Here is a 14,113-nt window from a genome sequence, read left to right on the forward strand (position 1 = left end):
TATATGTATATTTTTATTTTTGTGTGGCAGAAACAGGATTCCATACAAATGCATATGTATCTCAATATAATATATAACATTTATTAAAATGGTGAGATGGTGTAATGTGCAATTTTTGAGTACCTAGAAAAAAAAATCCAAACCAAGGGAAAATCTGAAAATATTTGTTGCACATAGTTTGAATAGTTTGAATAGTTTTTCTGTTACACTAGGTAGAAAAATTAAAAAAAAAAAAAAAAAAAAAATGACTGCCCAAAATGACGCCTTGACTTTCAGCACTCTACATTTATTAATATACAATTTGTCTGAGTTACATGGGGGGGAATCATTCTCCATCGTTTTTTTTTGTATACGTGCGTACACATGACGCACGGTGGGACACACAGGTTTACGTCAGGACGTCACAGCACGACACCTCCCCCTCCTCCTCCCCCCTCAGTCTAGCTGGGAAGAAAAAAAAAAACTTTTTTGTATCGGAGGAATCAACAGCCGCCATCTTGACGCGGCTCAGAATCGGGATTTCGGGGGGAGCATTAATTTTAAAAACCGATCCGAGCCGCTCAGACCGACCTGAAACGGCTTTTTTCGCACAGAAAACCGAAGTGTAGGTTCTTCCGAAGAGGAATAATGCCAACATGTGAGGATTACACGGGTTTTTATCGTCTCGAAAGCCCCCTGTATATTTGATTTCCCTTTTAGAGAGCGCCGCTTCTCGCCGTATCTCCGTCCCGAGACGCTGTATTTACCGAGAGACAGCGACGAGAAAAATAATCCACCTCATAGAAAATATTTTTTGAATTTTGCTCTTTTTATTTAAGCCTAAATCAGATTTTATGGCTGCTCGTTTCGACTGCGAAAAAGATGATTGTGTACAGACGTGAAATCGGCGATCTGTGGAGAAAGGGATTTTCCTACGCCTGGTCTATTATTTTATGATTGGTAACTATTTATTTTTTTCGAGCTGAAATAATTTTTGGACGTAATTATTGAGGATAATTATGTGGGTGTTGGGTGTTGGATTATCATGGGGTGATCTTCGGCGGCGAAGCGTGGCGCTGTTGCCTTTCTTTTGAAACCTTTTTCTCCAGGCAGCATTTCACCAGTTTGTCAGTCAACGAAGAAAAAAAAAGAACAGTTAATTCGCTCTTTTGCGCCATCGTTACGAAAAGTTACCAGTTATTACAAGACAGAGGCCGACAAGTTGGATTGTTCCTGCTGTTATTTTTCTGTATCATCATCTTCTTACAACATTTGGCGACTAGGATGGCTGACAATCTGCTGGATGTCGGACCCCCCACTGCAAAGCGACCCAAGCTTAATTCACCTCTCTCTGGATCAGGATTAGACGGCCCAGGTAAGGAGGACACGGTTTTACATCCGTTTTTGTGCCAACTTGCACTTAAATGTATGGCTAGTTGAACTGCTCCCTTAAAGCAAGGGGAAGCTAAGGAAAAGAGTTTGGTAACCTTATCAGCCACTTCATTTGGGACGTGTAAACATCGCAGGAAAACTGAACACTGAGTTCCTGTAAGATTGATTGGTAAATACATAACGCAAACTTCATTTAGTGCTTCAAAAGTGCCTCGCAACTTTCCTGTCTTGCAGTGTTAAAGTTCCTTTACATCTCACACATGCAGGTGAAAATAAGTTTGACACACATCTGTTTTAGTGTTGTAGCTCATCACTGTTTATCTCCTCTTATACATATTTCTTTTGAGTTAATTCTTATCATTTTCAGTATCATATTCTTTTATGGTCAGTTTCCACATAGAGTATTTTACAATCAGAGCAACAAACCAAGCATTTTATTGCTTTTATTTTCTGTATATCACAGCTATATGTTTGTTCAAAATTACATTTACAACCATATTTGATCAAAGGTGTGGTTGACATGTGTTTGTCTGAGGTACTGATAAGATACCAGGTAAACACTGGGCTTATACATTACATTTGACTATTCTTAGTTTAGCTCATGCTACAACCACTTCACTTTGCCCATGTTGTGGCATATGGATATAGTTATTCGTACATGTATGTGCATTGCTGTACAGCTACAATGTTTGAAATAGCTGACTCATTTTAATAATGTTAGGGACAGATCAGTGTATCTACAAGGCTTTCCTTGTCCCTATCAACGTTATTCATTGGCATCATCACATTTATAAATCTGACTTTTTAAATGGCGTTTTTTTAAATGATCAAATCTTGTCTAAACATACTCGCGAACTCCCTTCACTTTTACCACATGAGCCATAGTTGTTATGTTAGCTGTTTATTTTATAAGCCTTACAAATAAGTTTGCCAACTGTTGAGTACCAGTTTAACTAGTAAAATACTGGTTTCTATATTTTTCACCATCCATTTTAGAACCCATTCTGCAGTATTAGAGATGCGTGTGTGTGTGTATTATGTACAGGGATGGGAATCAAAACTGGTATCATTTCACTGGTCAAGAGCAAAGTATCACGAAACATCTGGACAAACTACAACCCGTAATATTTATGTTACCTTTTATTCTATTTTACTATAGAACAGTATAGGGCTGAAAAGATTAATCGATTATTAAGCAATTACTAAATTAATCGTCAACCATTTTGATAACCATGTAATCAGTTTGAGTGGTTTATCATTTATAATTTCATAAAAGCTCTTGATTGTGAACATTATCTGGTCTCCTTGTTCCATATTACAAAGAAATCATTAACCCATCATTATTGGGTTTTGGTAACTTTGGCTTGTGGGTGATATTAGATTCTAAGAAAGTCATCATTTCAATGTTGGGAAATGCTAATCGACATTTTTCAACATTTTCTGACATTGAATGGACCAAACAACTAATTGATGAATGGAAATAATCAACAGATTAATCAGTTAAGAAAGTACTCGTTCGATGCAAACCAAAAACAGTTGGATCTTAAAAGATGCCACCACAGTCTGCCAGCATTCTCCACTTCCCAACTACCATAACCACCTAATGATGATGAAGCTGTCAATGACAGGTGATAACATATGATGTCGCACTGAGCTGTTTTCTCTATAGCTTCATGGCAGACTAGCGCTTAAAATCTTGTGCTCACTTTGCTGAATTTAAAAACGTTTGCAAAAATGAAGCAACTTGCATTGTGTAAAAAAGTAATTGTGACTAAATGGTGTATCACTAGCAAATGCAATCCCATGAAACACTCTGAAAATGTATCGTATGATCTTCTAAGTGATAATAATTGCAGAGGGAAATTAAATTTGTATTGCATGTACATTGTGGTGCAGACTATCGGTTAAAAAAAAAAAAGTCACATGCACGTTGATGCTGTTCAGTTATTGGTCCAGCATTTAGGACAGGGGGTCCTGAGCATATAGGTGTGGTAACAATGCTAATGCTGCTGGAATTGACTTTACCCCCAAGTTCACTGCGTTCCAGTTGAGAAGTTGTAAACTAGGGCTGCACGATATTGCACAGGATATCGTTACCATCGTAATTGTAAACAAAGAGATACAGTAAGAAGAAGATGAAATATGACAAAATCAGATGAGAATAAAGTGGAACAAAATGGAGGAATTCAATTTCAAGCAATTTTTATTACCAAGAACAAAAGTCTTATCCAGAAAGTTGTTGCAGCCAGGGGCTCTTATTTTGAAGGCCGGGGTGAAAGTAAATGAGGGTGGGTTATAAGAGAGATGACAGTGTATGTGTGTGAAGAATAATAAAGTCTGGGCATGGATAAATAGATTTGTGATATATTTCCTATTGGAAATGAAAACTTATCTTGGGCTAGCCATTATTAGCAATACCAGTTGACGACTACACTCTACATGCAATGTGGCAACCCTCAACATCCACATGTTGGAGTTGATGAGGTTGCTCCAAGTTGTAAATTTGTAAATTTTTCAGGGTAAGCAGAGTCTGGTTGTTTGGTTTGCATCAAAGGTTTCCGACTGCATTCACCCCAACCCTCAAGGGTTCAGTTAAACTTAACTAAACAAGACTTATGTGAATTCACCCTTTGGCAGTGCATACATTTTACAGCTCAAACACACAGTGGTCTGAATGAAACTTAATGTGGTCCATGTTAAGGCATCTGAGGAGGTAGTTGAAGATTTTTTTGTCCCAACATTTAACTTTTCTTCTGCAAACCCATTGACTAGTAAATGTGCCCGTCAGAGCTGAGAAGAAACTACGTAGTAATTGGTAGTAACTATCCCTGGGGTCTGCCTCTTCACTCGTCAAACCTGCAGAGCAACTTTGTGCCTTAACATGGATGAGTTTGACTGCTGTGAACTTTTTTCCTGAGCATATTTATTTCATGGTTGGCAAATATGGGATTTCTATATGTTCAGTCGATATAGTAGTGGTGGGCGATACAAGCAGCAATATCTTGATGTTTTTTTTCAGTTGAATATTAAGGAGAAACACGAGTTACACTGTTATTTACCCAATACTAAAACAAGGGAAGACAGCTACTCCTGTAATTCACTGCACTTGATATGTTGGCACACATGATTTTTGACACGGATTGGTTGAATACTTAATTTGTAACTGTAATAGTCGATATCGACAGTCAGCTGTGTTAAGTGTAATGGACTATTGCTGGACCGAGGAGGAGACTTATAAAACCGCTCCAGGGCCAGGTCTGCCAGTGATTTGATTTCGCTCTGCAGACATGTTAAGCAAAGAGGCCATTTTTGCCAACATCAGAATCTCAATTATAAGTTTTTTCCCCTGGTGTGCTAGAGGCTGGCTTAAAACAAGAATGACTGAAGCTATGTTGGATGTATACAAAACCTGCTAGATTTTGTATACATCCAACATGGCAGCTGCCGTACAGCAACTGTCTTTCGATTTGTTTGCTTCCATTTTAAGCAACTTGCTCCACAGAGCTTCCCCGGTCAAATGTTGCTGGAAGCCCTTACTAGAGAGCCAATGCTCCTAGAACACGGCAAGCATTTCTGATGAGATGCTCCGGATCATTGTCTGATTGGTTGTACGTCTATCCAGTTGCATACAGAGGCCCTGTGAAAGTGGGATGTGATGTGTCTGTAACAATGTTTTTACTTACCATTAAAAAAGATAAGTCTAGAGCCGAGTTTTAGATGCTTCAAATCATAATTCTATTATAACAAGTATTTGCCTTCATTAATGGTTTACAAATTTGTATTGTCATTATGTCCTTCTGAGTTAAGCTCATTCAACCAACCATGTTTGTTTTTGGTAAAGCCTTTCCAATTGACTGACAGTTAGCAAAACCATCACCATGTGTCACATCCAGCCCAGTGTAGATTTAGCTGTCACATGTAGCCAAAGACTATCAGCTAGACTTTGATGTTTATGTTGATGTGTTTCAGTTCTTTATTGGGATATCCTGATCTCAAGTGTCAGTTTGGAGATGATGTGGGCCTTTCCTCACTGATTGGAAAATCGGCAGTCACACAGCTTACCTCTTCTTGATCTTTTACTCCAGCTGAAGAGCTGGCTGTCAGCTACTTTATGAAAAGTGAGTGGAGCCTTAATGTAGCTCATCTTTAGAGTGCAGCAAGGCTTTATTTGGGGCGGAGTCGGAGGGTCCGGTATTTCATATTATACCTGTGCTGCAAGAGGGTGTTAGATTGGTAGCTGCCATGTCACTCTGATGTTTACCTGTCTTCCCCCGCTGTTCACTGTGTTGCTCCCAGCAGAGATAGGTGGTAAGGGAGATGCCTCACTCTGTATAAAATAGAATGATGTTCAGGTCCACAGTGTGAAAAAGCGACGATTATCAAGACAATCAAAATTTTGTCAACAGCGTCGACTACTCGTTGCAGCCTAGAGATGTTCCGATACCACTTTTTCCCTCCCAATACCGATTCAGATACTCGTGCTGTCGGTATCGGCAGATACCAAGTACCGATACCGATACCGATACCAGTGTGTTAAAAAAAAATCATACTATGCCTGCGTGTGATACTGTGATATGATTATCATTGTGGTAAGGCCTTGCTCAATACAGCAAATGGAAGCCATTTATTTTTATATTTATTTTTAAATAGAACAGTATAAAAAACAGTAGTGCAACAGCAACTTAAATAAATATAGGAATAATTATAAAAAACAAATTAAAGTGCAGCCATTATGTAGTAAAATAAAAAGGCATTTAAATCTTTAAATAGTGCAGTATAGTGGTATCGGATCGGTGTCTGGACTCCAGTACTCGCCGATACGGATACCAGCATTTTCGGCAGTATCGGAGGCTTTTCCGATACTGGTATCGGAATCAGAACAACTCTATTGCAGCCCTACTGTTAACTCAGAAAATACTTGTATTGAATCATGGCCTGGTATCAGTAAAAAGATCAAATCACAGTGTTTCCCACAGATAGCCAGCAATTTGTGGCAGTGGAGCACCTGTGACTGAGCGCTAGACCTGGCTGCGGTGAGTGACTCCTGCTTGCGGGTGTTCACACACTGTTTGCATTTCTGCTGTGTGCCTCCCCACAATATCAGTATGTTTATGACTGTATGTGTGTTTGTTTGCCACTGCAACGTGTCCCTTTACATTTGAGATGGCCTGATAGAATGGCCTGGTAAAAATCAACACTTCAGTAGAATTTCTGACTGTCGACTGTGCCAAATATCTCACTTGGGTTATCATGTGATATTGGCTGCATGCATTTTGTGTGGAGAGGAGGGGCAGACAAATAAGCTGTTGGTTTTCTAGTCAGTGTGTTTGCCTCTGTGGCCACTAGCAAGTGTCGGGCGTGTTTTCATTTGTATACCTGAGTGGCATTTTAGTGCCAGTTTGAAGAAATGGGCAGCCATTCTAATGCTGCTGCTAAATTAGCAGGTCATCTCATCCGGCCTGGGTGTATGATCACCAACTCCTGACTAAGCATTTTCCATAGTTGACTGTTAAAATTTTGCTTTTAGCTGGCATGGTGAAGCACTGGCAGAAGAATCACTATGTATGATGTACTCCAATTGTTGTCAAAAGTCGGAATTTCCAAGTTGGGTGGGCGGGAACGTTGGTTTGTAATTCGGAAAGTTTGAGCAACATCACCAACCCTTACCTTGGATTCCACCTGTACAAACACTGCTACTTTTACTTAATTTGTTTCATATTAAATAAGTTGTACACAGTCCATCTTGCTACACTGTATGTGTGTGCAAGAACATGTAGAGCGTTGTTATAAACTGGTTAGCCTGGAACATGTTCTTCGTCCATGTTTTTTTTTTTTCTGACCCCTTTGGAACGCGGTCAACTCAGAGGTGCTGTCACTCCAAGTTTCAATGTAACTGGAACTCGGCAATAGACTGGTTCAAATTTCTCAGCTGATTGATATGATGAAAAGGACGGGTGGCAGTGGATACCACTCAGCCAACCAAGACAGTCCTGCCCTCTAGCACTTTGTACACTTAAACTGTTCCTCCCTCTGCTCTTAACTTTCCAATTTCATACAAACAAGGCATCCTTTCATCTTCAAGAATGAGGATAAGCTAATTCACTTACATATGTCTGCAATATCTGCATAAAACGACTTTCTTGGCTTCTGGGATGATGTTTTGTCCAAAGGGTTTTTCTTGTAATTTCATCTGAATGGCTGCGGTTTAATAAACATGTTGCAGAAATTGAGTGTGAGCCCAGCTCGACTAGTTCCGCCCCTGCTTATTGTTCAGTACACTTGTAGTCCTGCCCCCTTTCTTGCAGTTTGCGGATGGATATTATTGGCAAGTTTACATGGTTTCTGTCTTGTTGTTGGCTCTTTTGACCTAGCGCTCCACCAACTGGACTGGAAAGTGTTCTGCTACTCAGAGCAAGTAAAGCATGCGTAGTCGTCACGTCTGATCCATGTGGACTCGAACTGGAGCTGGGTTTTTTGTAGGGGACCACCGTGGAATTGGACGAATGACCAAACGTCCTTCTCACAAACCATATTAGACCACTGTGGACATGGAAAATATGTCCCATCCTTAATGTCTGTACCTAGTTCTTAATCAAAATGTTAATATCAGATCCAGACAGGGCCAAACATTTTTGGCCCTACAACTAACTTAAGTTATTGTTTTTGTTATTTATTTTAGTATAATTGATTAGAATATAACAACAGTTGAATCAACCTTGTAATTCTCTATCTTGTTCTTTGTCCGATTAGTTTGTGCAGTGTCTAGTGGCTAATTTTTGTTTCCTGTTTTTCTTTTTTAGATCTTGTATCTCTGTTTGACTTGGAAAACAACCTTCCCGATGAGCTCATTCCCAATGGAGACTTTGGAATGGGAATGTCCTCTAATGGTGGCCCAGGTGGAGGGGGTCCTGGTCTCAATGTTCCTGATGCAGCCGCCAAACACAAGCAGCTGTCTGAACTCCTGCGACCAGGAAGTTCTTCAATCTTGGGAGGACTCAACTCTGCCAGCCCCCAACAGGGAGGCATGGTGCTAGGCAATGTGCTTGGTAAAAGTCCACTGGGCCAAGGCTCACCCAATCACCAGTCTCCCCAGGTCCAGAAAGGAGGTGCAGCTGGACAAGGCAATGGAGCCACAGGCATGACTTTCAACCAGGCCATGTTGAACAGTGGGCAGGGTCATGGGGTCATGAGCCAGACTGGACAGGTTATGAACGGGGCTCTTGGACCAGCAGGCCGGGGTAGACCTGGGCCTGGTATGCAGTATCAGGGCCAAGGTATGCAGGGGACACAAGTAGGTGCTGGACCTGCTGTTGGAGGAAGTGTGCTGGCAGAGACTCTCACCCAAGGAGGGCCACAGTTGGGTGCACACAATGTGTTGAATGCTCAGCAAGCAGGAAACATGAACAAGGTGAGTTTCTAAATGCATAGCAGCACACAAGTGAAGCTCAGGGCATGAAAAATGGTAATAGTTTGAGCACATACTGCAGACTACCAACTTCTGTATATCAGTTGTAGTTCATCATTTCCCTATTATTAAAACTGGGATCAGTTTGCGTGGGGAGAGAGCTGTACGCTTCCATAGCATATACCATGACTTATTTTTTTCAGATTGTAATTTTTTCAAATAGAAATATTAATGTTCATAACTAAGCTCTATTGCTTTCTTCTCATTTGTTTTCCCAATAGTCATTTATTGATCAAAGTTTTTTTTTTGGGTCTGCTGGAGGAAGCAGGCAATCATTTGAGGGGCTTGAATCTGCAGTCATGTGCATCAGTCTTTGTGGGGGTCTAATGTGGCCAAATAGAGTTTCATATCAGATCAATATTGACATGTATATTATTGCATTGCTTGCCACAACAGCTGCAGTTACATGCTGATTTGTTTGTTAATGATAACAAATTTCAGTGATAGTCGCTGGTTCTCTTTCAATGTGAACACCTTCATTTTCACTCTGAAGTGCTCAAATTGAGAGAATGGCTCCCTTTACACCAGGCATTAAAAGGTGTTTCTGTGATTGGATTGTAATTGGATAGTGCCTGGCCACTTGTATGTACAGGGGTTAATACACCCGAGGATCAGTATGCTAGCTCTCACTATGACTATTTTAACAAATGCCACAGGAAACAAGCTCCTCCTTTGCATCACATACACCGTAGGGATGCACGTACTTGCCTAGGGGTGCATCTTATGGCGCTTTTCCAGTACACAGTTCGAGTTATTGAAAATCTCAACATTTAACAGAGGACTCTGGTGTATCTAGGGTCAGCACTGCCAAAAGTGGCAATCGCGAGCCGCATCGCCACCCCTCTGCCGTATTTCAGTTTAGTGACTGTGTTAGACGGAGTCTGTGCTCCAGTCATGCAGGTAGTACTGAACTATTCTGTGAACAAATGTCATGAGCAGTATCATGCTGACTCATGATGACTCCGCCCATGTTGAGGAGGTACTATAGTAATGGAAAACGATACCAAAAGAGTAGAGTCACGCCTTTAGGGGCCACGATATAACTTAATTGCTTTGTGTAATTTTATGCAATAATGAAACTATTGTTTTTTCATGATATCATGACACCTGGTCAATGTTGGGGAGGAGGAGATTGGATAAGAAAGACAGATTTAAACCAGGTTGTGAGTTTTATATACTCTGTGTTCATCTGTGGTTGGAGGACTAAGTGGGAGATATTTCATATTTGCTGGATATTTAAGGGGTGCCATTATTTCTGCTAAGTTGGCTAAATGTAGTTGCACATCTAAGTCCACGTATGAGTAGGGCTGGGCGATATGACGATATAACATCATGAAGGAAGACAGTGTGTTGATGATCTGCCAAAGCAGAGAGATCGTATTATCGTCTATAGGGCACATTCTATTCATTCTGTTCTATGCTCTAGCAATCACACTGTTTGCTATTCCGCTTCATGCTCAGCCTAGAGAAAGGCGATTAACCAATCATACTGAACTAAGTGTGGATTTCAAGTTGGTCCCTAAAAAGAACTCCACCTCTGTTTATATGGCATTGGTTTGATATTTCCACAAACAACAAGGCACAAACAACTGTTATTTGCGAATTTTTGCACAGACACGTCGGACAGCATCCTAATCAATATGCCAAGAGTCAAACAGCTAGGACAGCAGCCATACCATAGGTAATTCCTCATTTGATCAAGGCAGTACATATGAGAAGTTAGCAAGTGGTGAAAAACTTGCAAAAGTCGGCACTGTTGTTACATACTTGAATGTCCATTGTACTGGGACAAGTTGGCAAAATTGTATGAACTGATTAAAATCTGTTTCTTTTAGGGCTATGTTTTTATGTAAGGAAATTGTTTGGTCGCATACAAGTAACAAGATGTTATTTGCACACTAACTGCTTACTGCAAAGACTAGGGTTGGGCATGTGAATTATGTAATTAGCCATCACCAATGGCAATCTAAATAGTGTCACTATTACAGTGCTGCATGGGCCACATTTTGCTGTCCGAATCCGACTCCCTAGAAATGTGTCATGCACATGGTTTTTAGCTTTTATTTATGGTTACAGGAAAACAAGCAAAAGTTAACATTACATTCAGGAAGAAGCAACCACTCGCCTCATTGCACACATGCAGATACACACAAGTCACCCACCTTATGAGTTAACACGCATAAGGTGTTAGCACTTAAAAGCAATCTAACCATCATGGTTTGAGATTGCTGTGGAGATAAAGCATAGCATCCACTGTTGATGGCTTCGATCATCTGTGTGTTTCGTGCCTTGCCATCTACGAAAACTCACCAAACTTGGTGTTCACATCAGGATCTTTGAAAATGGTGATGGGACTGAGTTTCAAGTCGCTTTGATGAATTTTGCAGGAATTATAGTTAGAAACACATTTTGTGTTCCCACTATCCATGTGGTAGGCTTCCACCCAGACAGACGCCACCCTCACCTTACTTTGGTCTGAAAGTGGGTTACCGTGGCAACCATGGTCGTGGCCAAAAGTATGTTTGCAAGAATAGAACACAGGAGGCTTCCGCTCGCCATTTTTTTCATTTTCTGTTTAGGGCCAGTCCATCCATGATGACTACCTACAACGCCAGTCATTGCACCACCTACTGGAAACAGGAAGTAGGCCTTCACTAACAAACATTGTTTCATATACATGAATCTTTCAGGGTGTGGTCTATATTTGCTATACTATTGGCTTTTGAAATTGAAGCTGTAAGTCAGGTTTAGTGGAGCTTCTTTGTGTGTTGTTTTTGAGTTGGGAAGGCAGGGTAGAGAGACGAACAGAGGAGGAGAAAAGAGGACATGCAGAAAGGCTGGGATACACTGCAGGCTTCATGTGCGACAGCGCTCTCCTCCCTGGTCACGCTCAACCGTAGTAAGAGCAGATCATCAAGTGGGAGAGTAGGATGAGGCTGTGTGAATGAGAGGGAAGCAGCAGTCAAGCATCTGAGTGTTTCTGTGCAACAGGGGGGGAGGGGCAGGCAGCACACAGCGCAGTGCTCTGCTCTGCTGTTGAGCAAGCTGGCCTCGCTCTGTTTGTCGCTCAGCTGGGTTGGGACTGCTCTGTCTGCCGAAGCACTACTGGCAGTGGAAAACTGTTGCTTTGGCCACTGTGGAGAAAGGCGGGCGAAGTCGGTACACAGATACATGCTGAGGGCAGTTGAGAAATGAGGAACAATTGATTTTTTTTTAAGAAGACCCAACAGGAAAGCTCTCTATTATCTTTTTACACCACTTAAAGGGACTTAAGGTTTTTCCCTACCATTACAAGGTCCCTGTGCCTAAGCTGAATGGATGAGAAACATTTTATGCTGAGAGTTTTCTGAAAGAGAGAGAGTGTGTGTTGTTTTGGCCCCAAGTTATGGCAATACTTAGAAACCTGAAACACATCACAATCAAGTGGTAATGCCTATGTTGTATTTAGCTTCAGTGTTGCTAGGCTAGCTGTTTTCTGGGTTAGGGTTAGGAGTGACTATTTTAGTTAAGTTACTGTTTTTGTGAAGAAAAAAGCAAAATAAAGGGAGAGAAACACGTAGATCAAGGTGAACCAAGGACAATTATATTTGCCACCTTAATACTTCTGCATGCCCCAATTTTAAGTTTCTTTGTACTTCTGTCAGCAGTCCCTCATTTTTTTCTCAGTGTGGAACTTACGGCACTTGATCACAATAACAACTTAAGAAAAACTATTCACAGAATTAAGGACAGCCATTCTCAGTGTTTGAAGCTGTCCCATACACTTTAGCACACACTCTTTGTCTACAGGTAAAGAAATGAATCTGCTAAGATTCACTGTTGCATGATTCACTACTGACCACCTTCTTTCGTGTCTGTTCACTATAGATGGGAATGTCAGGAGCTCCCTTTGGCCAGCAGTATGGTCAGGCTGGAGTTCAGCAGATGGGGGCAGCGGGGGTCAACGCCCAACAACTCCAGAACAAGACAACTCTTTCAAACAACCTGCCTCAATTTCCCGCTGAGCTGAAGGGAGCTGGAACTGTGCCAAACATGGTGAGCGTCACTTGCATCTTAAAGCATCATAAAATAGTGGCTGTTTGTGCAGTCCCTGTTGTGTTTTAGGTTAAAAGTTAAAAGGTTTATGCTTCTTCTTTTGCCACATGTAATGTGTTCTCTGCAGCTATTAGAAGACAGTCTGCAGATATTGAAATTTCTGCCTTCAATTTTGAGAAATGATTGAAAACATCGACATACTGTCATAAACCATCCTTTGTTTTCTTATTTTTAGTTTTGTTATGGGTTGGAATTAAAGTACGCTAAATATGTATATATAAGTAGTAAGAGTTGATTTTCAAAATCTAACACAATATTTTGTATACACTGGCTGCATATCTGTGTCCAGAAGTATACAAACTTTACCCAACTTTGGGAATGTGCATGTAAAGCATGAGTGTGGTCAGTGAATACAGCTGTAATGAATAAGAAATTAAGTCTTAACTGTTTTGAATGTACAAAAAATGAGATGGGCATTGAAAACAGGTTAAAATCATGCTATCAATTTTTTTCTTCTGATTGAGGTAAAAATAAATTGTATTTGAAATGCAATTTAGTGCATAGGGAAGTAATCCAACAGCAACACTGGACTTGTCTATATGTTGCCACATTAACTGAACTAATGAAAAAAGAACAAAAGAACTGTAAAAACTATAGGAGTAAGTGTTTCCTATAATTAGGTTGGCCCCATATACTATAGCTCAGGAAGGTTTTTGAAGGTCCGAGTTTCAGAATGTTTTATGTTTTGAGTGAGGAGGTGCTATCTTGTCCTGGCTTTGGGATAAGATGGACCTTGAGATCCTTCACTCATCCTAAGGTGATTTTCTGTATGTAGACCTAAACTGTTATCTTTCTCTGTAGGATATAAAAAACTCTGCTACTCTACTTGAAGCTTTTTGCTTTTTTTGTCGTCATGTTAGCTAAACCAAAAATCCTTTCGTTAACAGAACTATGTTGTAATAAAAGTACATTTTTTTGTGTGATATGTTGTTCTTAAGGCAAGTGCTGTCTGAAACCACTTGCACTATTCAGAATACAGCATAGGTAGAATGTTGCAAAAACAGAACCTAAAAAGAAAAAATCTTTTTCTTTGTTGTTCCAGAAACATTGTTTCTAGAAATGGTTTCATCCACACGAAACCCCACAAAATGACTCAAAACGTTGTAGTAAATGTGCCAGGCCTGTACGTGACACTGTAACAATGTTATGGAAATTCACCAAAAACAGAGGACACGTTGAGCA

At 40.5% G+C, this 14,113-nt stretch overlaps 1 protein-coding gene across 5 annotated transcripts in view; it reads left to right on the top strand.

The window, feature by feature from the left end:
- Nucleotides 1–470: 470 nt before the first annotated feature.
- Nucleotides 471–14,113, top strand: part of crebbpb (CREB binding protein b) — a 31,739-nt gene continuing 18,096 nt past the window's right edge. For 4 of the 5 annotated variants that reach the window (XM_058652767.1, XM_058652771.1, XM_058652770.1 and 1 more), the window contains exons 1-3: nt 471–1,354; nt 8,172–8,779; nt 12,704–12,871. In XM_058652767.1, coding sequence (XP_058508750.1) covers nt 1,264–1,354; nt 8,172–8,779; nt 12,704–12,871 — 867 coding nt within the window. In that variant the 5' untranslated portion in view covers nt 471–1,263. The remainder of the gene's footprint in view (nt 1,355–8,171; nt 8,780–12,703; nt 12,872–14,113) is intronic. The other variant, XM_058652768.1, reaches the window with a different exon arrangement.

The sequence above is a fragment of the Solea solea genome, chromosome 16 (genome assembly GCF_958295425.1).
Source record: "Solea solea chromosome 16, fSolSol10.1, whole genome shotgun sequence".
Taxonomy (NCBI): Eukaryota; Metazoa; Chordata; class Actinopteri; order Pleuronectiformes; family Soleidae; genus Solea; species Solea solea.